Source organism: Gastrolobium bilobum, unplaced genomic scaffold (assembly GCF_033153095.1).
Source record: "Gastrolobium bilobum isolate Gb01-03AN ecotype WA unplaced genomic scaffold, APGP_CSIRO_Gbil_v1 utg6656, whole genome shotgun sequence".
In the NCBI taxonomy this organism is placed as follows: Eukaryota; Viridiplantae; Streptophyta; class Magnoliopsida; order Fabales; family Fabaceae; genus Gastrolobium; species Gastrolobium bilobum.
In genome coordinates this window covers 61,246-69,210 of record NW_026896856.1, presented here as the reverse complement: position 1 = coordinate 69,210, position 7,965 = coordinate 61,246, and the positions used below count along the sequence as shown (strand labels likewise).

The 7,965-nt window shown below is 42.6% G+C and overlaps 1 protein-coding gene across 1 annotated transcript; it reads right to left on the bottom strand.

The window, feature by feature from the left end:
* Nucleotides 1-396: 396 nt before the first annotated feature.
* On the bottom strand, nt 397-1,869 carry LOC133302401 (uncharacterized). Its single transcript, XM_061502169.1, has one exon. It carries the CDS (start codon nt 1,867-1,869, stop codon nt 397-399), a length of 1,473 nt encoding a protein of 490 aa, XP_061358153.1.
* Nucleotides 1,870-7,965: the final 6,096 nt, after the last annotated feature.

The following is a 7,965-nucleotide window of genomic DNA, read 5'->3' as shown; positions in this document are numbered from 1 at the left end:
CCGGGAAATGACTTTCTTGTTATAATAAGTGGCTAACTTTTCTTTTGAAAGGCGGTCAGACTGGGAGGCAAGCCCTCTGAGCTCGTCCAATAGGTCCAAAGCTTCGTTCAGATTTTGAGTGTTGGCGACCTTGGTAACGTGTTCCCGTCGCTAGGAGGGTTCGCCGATTTCAACGGGAATCATGGCTTCAGTGTCGTAAGTTAGTCTGAAAGGCATCTCTCTAGTGGAAGATTGGGTGGTTGTCCTGTATTCCCACAGCACGTTGTCGAGGTTGTCTACCCACGCCCCCTTGTGTGCTTCCAGCTTCTTCTTAATTCCTTTGGCCAGCATTTTGTTGGCCGATTCCACTAAGCCATTGGATTGGGGGTGTTCAACTGCGGCAAAGTGATGTCGGATCTACAGACTGCTCATTAACTCTTGGAATTTGGTGTCGGTGAATTGGGTACCATTATCTGTAATGACTTCCGCTAGAATACCGAAGCGGTAGACAATGCTCCTCCAAAATAACTTCCTTGCCCTCTGAGATGTAATTGTTGCCAAGGGTTCTGCCTCTACCCACTTGGTAAAGTAGTTAATGACGACAATTAACCATTGGACCCGGCCAGCCGCCATGGGAAAGGGACCCAGAATGTCGATTCCCCACTTGTAGAAAGGCCAAGGTGAGGTGATTGATGTCATTTCTTCAGGTGGAGCTTTGTGTACGTCGGCAAACTTCTGGCATTTTTCACATTTTTTGACATGCTCATGGGCGTCACGCTCCATGGTTGGCCAATAAAATCCAGCTCTTAGCGCTTTCTTTGCTAGCGAGTGACCGCCCATGTGGTGGCCGTTGATCCCTTCATGGATTTCCTCTAAAACGTACTGAACATCGCCAGGGTTCAGACATTTCAAGAATGGAGTTGAGAGTCCTCGCTTGTACAATCGCCCGTGTACCATGCATAAATGGGCATTTCTTCTTACGATCTTTATAGCTTCCTTTTGGTCGAGAGGTAGAACCCTTTCAGCTAAGTAGTTGACAATGGGCGTGATCCAGGTCTCTTTGGCGACTTCAGGGTTTGACTCTGAAATGCTCATGACTATGCATGGGTTAGGCATATTGTGTTGGATTACAGAACGATTGTTACCTGGGCTTTTGGTGCTCGCTAGCTTGGCGAGGATATCTGCCCTTGTGTTTTCGGCACGCCTGATATGCTCCACCTCGACACTTTCAAAGCTTTGGATTAACTCTTTGACCTTCTCTAAGTACCTGCACATTAACGGTCCTTTGGTTTGGTATTCACCAAGGATCTGAAACGTTACTAACTGGGAATCACTGAAGACTTTGAGATGTCTGGTGCCCATCTCCCTTGCTTGAATTAGGCCTGCAATCATGGCCTCATATTCCTCCTGGTTGTTCGTGGCATTGAATTCGAAAGACAGGGAGTGTTCGACAGCAACACCGTCTAGATTTTCAACTATCATTCCTGCACCTGAGCCTTTGGCGTTTGATGAGCCATCAACGTATAGTTTCCATATCGCCGACATCGGCGTCTCAGCGGTTTGGGCACTGGGTGGAGGATTTTGTGTCATCTCAGCAATGAAATCAGTGAGGGCTTGAGCTTTGATGGCGGTTCTTGGCTCATAACTGATCTGGTATTCTGAGAGCTCAATCGCCCAGGACATCATTCGTCCTGCGAGGTCTGGCTTGTGCAAGACTTGGCGGATGGGCTGATTGGTTCTGACAATGATAGGGTGGCACTGGAAGTATGGCCTCAGCCTTCGTGCCGCAAAAATGAGTGTGAGGGCGACTTTTTCAACTTGTTGATACCGCAGCTCAGCCCCTTGCAGCACTTTGCTGATGAAGTAAACTGGCTTTTGGCCTTCCTCCATTGGCTCTCTGACCAACGCCGCACTGATGGCCTCAGTACCAACCGCGAGGTATAAATACAAAGTTTCGCCACTGTCTGGTTTAGTGAGGACTGGCGGGTAGGACAAAGCCCTTTTAAACTCTTGGAAAGCTCCTTCACATTCCTCGGACCATGCAAAAGATGTACCTTTTTTGAGCAACCCAAACAGGGGGAGCGATTTGTGTGCGGAATTTGCCAAGAAACGTGTTAGAGCTACCAGTCAGCTGCTGAACCTCCTTGACTGTTTGCGGGCTTCGCATTTCAATGACTGCTTTGCACATATCAGGGTTGACCTCTATGCCTCTCTCGGTTAGCATGAAGCCTAGAAACTTGCCCGCCAGAACGCCAAAAGTGCACTTACTCGGATTGAGCCGCATGTTGTACTTTCGCAGCCTATCGAACACGCCTTGAAGATGCGTCAAGTGTTGTTCCGGTGTTTGTGATTTGGCGATCAAGTGCACCTACTCGGATTGAGCCGCATGTTTGTACTTTCGCACTTACTCATATCATCAATCTAGACTTCTACGCTGCCGCCGATCAAGTCCTTGAACACTTCATTCATCATTCGCTGGTACGTGGCGCCCGCATTCTTCAGGCCAAAGGGCATCATAGTATAACAGTAATTGGCGTTCTGGGTGAAGAACGCCGTCTTGATTTGATCATCTTCTAGTAATGGAATTTGATTGTAACCAGAGTAGGCATCCATGAATGAGAGTATCTTGAACCCGGATGCATTATCCATCAGCTGGTCAATGCTTGGAAAGGGATAAGCATCTTTGGGGCATACCTTGTTCAGGTCAGTATAATCGACGCACATCCTCCATGCCCCACTGGGCTTTTTGACCAATACCGGGTTGGAGAGCCAGGTTGTATATTTGACTTTTTTATGAAGCCAGCGTCATGGAGCCTTTCCACTTCCTCGTCGATTACCCTCTAGCGATCCGGGCCAAACTTACTCTTTTTCTGCGCGACGGCCTTTGCTTTGGGGTCTACGGACAGCCGGTGGCAGCACACTTCAGGACCTATACCTGGCATATCAGATGGTTTCCAGGCGAAGAGGTCTTTGTTGCTACGTAGTAGTTTGATCAGCTTACTCTTCATTTCTGGATCAGTGGTTGCACCGATAGTAGTCGTCTGGTGTTCGGCGTCACCCAAAACGACATGCTCTAACTCTGCGTCTGGCGTGGGCCTGGAATGTTCTGCTCGAGGGTCGTCCCTAGCATCGAATTCTACAAGAAAACATTGGTCAAGCTCTTTGTTTTTTCTGCTAGTATTTTCTTTCGTTACCTGCGATGTCACCACTTGTGGCGTTGGTTGGTCTTTGAAGGTGGCCTTAGGTGCTGGTCTCAGAGATATATTGTAGCAACTCCTGGCTACTGTCTGGTTGCCTTTTACCGTCGCGACCTTGTTGTCCCTCGCCACGAACTTCATCGCCAAGTGCGGGTGCGATATGCTTGCTTCAAACGCGGCGAGCATCCTTCTGCCGAGGATAACGTTGTAAGCTGATTGGGTGTCAAGCACCAGGAACTGGATGTCGCCTGACCTTGATGTGGGAGGTATTCCCAAAGACAAACGTAGGTTTATCATTCCAAGAGGCTTGGTGGTAGTTGCATTGAAACCTGAAAGTTCACCTGCAACTGGGGTTAAGTCATTAACAGTAAATCCTAACGCCTTAAAGCAGGGCAAAAATAAGATATCGGCAGAGCTGCCGTGGTCAACAAACACGCGATTGACGCCAAAATTGGTGATTATTGCTTGAATGACTAGAGGGTCATCATGTCCAGGAAGGACGTCACTGAAGTCGTTGCAATCCCACACGATTTTGGGCTTGGCAGAACCTGAATCCACTCGTACTTTGCTGATCACTTTACCCGCAACCGCCAAGCACTGTTTCAGGTGCCTCTTCCTGGCGTTGACCGATTCTCCGCCTCCGCTCAGCCCTCCTGATATCATGTTTATCACCCTGTGCCTGATGACTGCTGAATCTTCGTCATCTCCTTCCCTCCTTCCTCCATTGCTTTGGCTAACCGGCACTCTGCGGTCTCGTGGGGAGCCTTCTCTACGATCTCGTTCGCGGCGAGGTTGATAGCCAGGTTGGTTGTTTCTTCTTCGTTCTGGCGACCTGCTATGCTCGGGGTGACGCCTTCCTGTGTCGGCTGGGCGTGCCGCGTCACCGCCACGCCTTTGGGAACCGCCCTTGATGGGCTCATCAATCTCATCTTTAAGGTGCCTACACTCCTCGGTACTGTGGCTGTTGCTACGGTGGAACTTGCAGTACGTGGCAACTTCTCTGATCGGCTGCTGGGGTCGTTGGTTACTCTTGGGCTCTTCTTTGTACTCTGTTTGCAGGACACTGTGTGACTGGCGTCCTGATTAACCACGTTCCGAAGGGCGACTGGCATACTTAAATGGTTTGTGACCCTTCCTGTTTTCTTCAACTTGGTTCTTACTTTTGCTGACCGTCTTCTCTTGGTTATGGGCGTCATCAACTCGACTCCCTTTATACTCTTCAATTCTCATGAATTCCTGGGCTTTCTTCTTGACCTCTTCTAAGTAAGTAATTTCATGTCGAGCGAGTTCGTAAGCGAACGCTCCCTGTCGCAAGCTTGAAAGAAATATATGTACCTACTCCTTGGGGTCTAAGCCCTGCACCTGCAGAGCCTCTTTATCAAAGCAGTCTAAAAAAAATCTGAGGGACTTACTAGATTGTTGGCGATTATTTTCAAGGGAATGAACGGACTTAGGTACGGGGCGACTGTTTACAAAGTTTGACTGGAACTTGTTTGCCAAATTGTCCCAAGACGCAATGCTACTAGTTGGGAAAGTCCTGCACATGAGGGATGGCTAATGGAGCAGTAGTAGGGAATGTGATTCCGAAATGAACTCTCGGCGATGGGGGTTGGTTTGGGATTAAATTTTCTCCTTGCATTTCACGCACAGGTGCACGATGGTTCAATTGTGTTATTCTATCACCGGCTACTGGCAGCTGCGGGCCAACAGATTGTAGTGCCGGGGGGAGGGCCTCGCCAGCGGCTCGCTCAGCGGGGGCTGAATGCATGGATGGCGGGGAGTTGGAATGTAATGTTTGCACGTGACCATCCGGGGTAACAGCCCTGGCTTGTTCCGCTCTTCTGGTCGTGACAACCATGTTTAGTTATCTAGGTTTGAAGTGCGTCTTGTGGATCTTTGGTAGGAGAATGGGAATAGAAGTTTATAGTTTTCCACAGACGGCGCCAATGTACCGTAGGGATCTATAAGCCCACTATGTTCCTTTCAGGGATGAGTCACTGTATGGATTATACCCTTAGCACAGGTAGAGACCAAGCTAAGAGGTACTTTGCCCAGTATAAACAAGCAATAATTAGTGGATAAGTAAGCGATAATATGACTCAAAGTAAATGGGCAGAATAACGATACATAAGATACCTCCATGGTGTGCCTTCGGGGGCTATTTATAGGGGAAACGGTGTGGGTTGGTGAGGAGGGGGTCAACCCTCATTGGGATTCACCCCTTTGGTGGCAATGTTTGGCGTGGCAGGCGCTGCTGTTATAGCAGCGCTGCGCCTTCTGTGCCTGGCGATGTCAGCGTCGGACAAAGGGACAGTTTCCCTTTAAGGTGCCTGTGACAGTCGCCTTAGGGGGTTAAGGTCCCAAGATGTGACATTTTGGTGCTTCTCCTTGGACGCGTCGCAGTATTGGGGGATGGGAGGGTCCACGTCAGCCCTTAGGGCTGACGTGGGTTGGAGCCTGGAGTTAGGCCTGAGCCATTGGGCCACTTAGTAGTTGGGCCATCCGGAACAGTAACCATCAAGAAGGGTGCACATCCTGAAAAAGAGTTTCAGAAATAACCTTGAAGAGGGAAAACGAACAGGATGCAAATCAAGCAAAGACCTTAAAAAGAGTGACACCACGACGTTAACTCCCTAAAAAGGGAAATGATGCAACAAGATCCATATAAAACCCTGGAGAAGGTCTAAGGAAAGATAATCTGAAGAAAGACATCTTTTAAGCAAAATGTGTGAAGGAAAACCCATACAATAACTTATTCAACTTTTAGGTCAAGTTTTCACTTCTCCATGGGAGGTCAAAATCCTATAAATGAAAGTTAAACCGAAAGTTAAACCTAGAAGCACGAAAAGTCGAAGTGGTGAAAACTTTGTCCACAAGGTAAAACATAATTTTAAATTGAGATGACAAGATGTATTGCAAAAATCTAAATTTTAATAAAATTAAATTAAAATTTAAAAACTCACGCAAAATATAATAAATTTTTTACTCTTGCTCACTTAGCCGCCTTCTGAATAACTAAGGCCTTTATTTTAATTTTTTCAAACTTCTCAATAAATTATGATATTCTCTAGTTACCCAAAATTCTCAAAATTAATTTGTTCAAAAATATTATTTTCGATATCCTTGTTTAGCTTCAATGTTTTTAAAATATAATATACACTAATCTACACTTCCTACACACTATATAGCTACAAAATTTCTAACTTATTAATAATAGTTCACAATTTTGACAATGTAACAAATAAAAAGAAAAGACTTCTACACTAATCAAATGAAAATTAAATCTAGAAACACATTAAGTTGAAGTGGTTAAAACCTCATGCAGAACATAAAACATATTTTTAAACGAAGATGACAGGATGTATAAGAAAGTCTAAATTACTAAAAAATTAAATTAAAATTTTAAAAGCTTATGTAAAATGTAATAAATTTCTAACTCCTGATCACTTAATTGCCTTATAAATAAGGAAAAGCATGTGTCATTTAAAAAGATGTAATATTGTGTCATTTTAAGTGAGAAAAAATAAATAAATTATGGAAAGAGAGTAAACAAAAAAATATATAAAGGTGTGAATTTCTCTTCTTTGTGAAAGTAAAATGACACAAGTGATATCATTTAAAAAGATAAACACTTTTCCCTATAAATATCTAAGGCCTTTAGTTTAATTTTTCCAAAACTTCTAAAAAAAAATTATGGTATCCTTTACTTAGTCAAAATTCTTCTAAGCTAATATCTTCAAATATATTATTACGATATCCTTATTAAGCTTCAATATTTTTAAAATATAATATACACTAATCTAAATTTCCTACTCACTATTCAAATTTAACTGAAAAATTTCTAACTTATTATATGTAACAACTAAAAGAAAAGACTAGTATAAGTCTATCACTTACCTGAAGTCTTTTTTTTTTTTTTTTCCTTTTGTCTTAAAATATACATATGGCATTTTGCGGATGATTTTTGTAATTTTGGAAATAAAATGACATTGAAGAGGTACTTGGGATATGCCCAAGCATATTCTGAATTCTTACTGCCTATTTGGATTTTTTTTTTAAGTTAAAAGTTATTTATAAGTATAAGTCAGGCTAAACAGGTTTTGGAAAAAGCTTTTATAATAAAAACTCTTTTTTTATAATGAAGAAAAAAGCTGAAAACTAAAAGCTCTTTTTTTTATAATGAAGAAAAAAATTGAAAACTAAAAGTTTCTAGGAGATTTTTTTTAAGTTCTTATATGTTTTTTTTTTAATTGTGTGCTTTTATTTAAAATGAAAAGTGATAAAGATAAAAAGAGATAATTTTCTTAAAATATATCCTTTTAAGTAATTTTTAAACTAAATTTTTTATGTAATTTCCAAATAACTTTTAACTTCTTTTTTTAAACTCTTTTTTTAACTTTAACTTATAAATAATTTCTAACTTAAAAATAAGAGTATGCTCTTGGCGTATATCATAAGCAGGTATTTGGGCTTAGCCAGCGTAATAACGACCCATGGGTGTAATTATTATAGAGACATATCGACAACCTACAAATAACAAAAGTTAAAACTTTAGACAGATTGTTAAAAGGTTTTAGTTCTATCGTTCAAGATGATCACAAATTTTTTTTTACATACATAATATTTTATGGGGCCTGCATGTTTAAAAATAAAAAATTCTGAAACGCAAAACAAATATTTATAACATAACATAATCAATTTTCCTACAACGTAACTCTTATAGAATTCATTCTTAAATTTATGTAGTGCCATTTTTCAAACAATAATTGAAGAGAGAGGGAGAGACCCA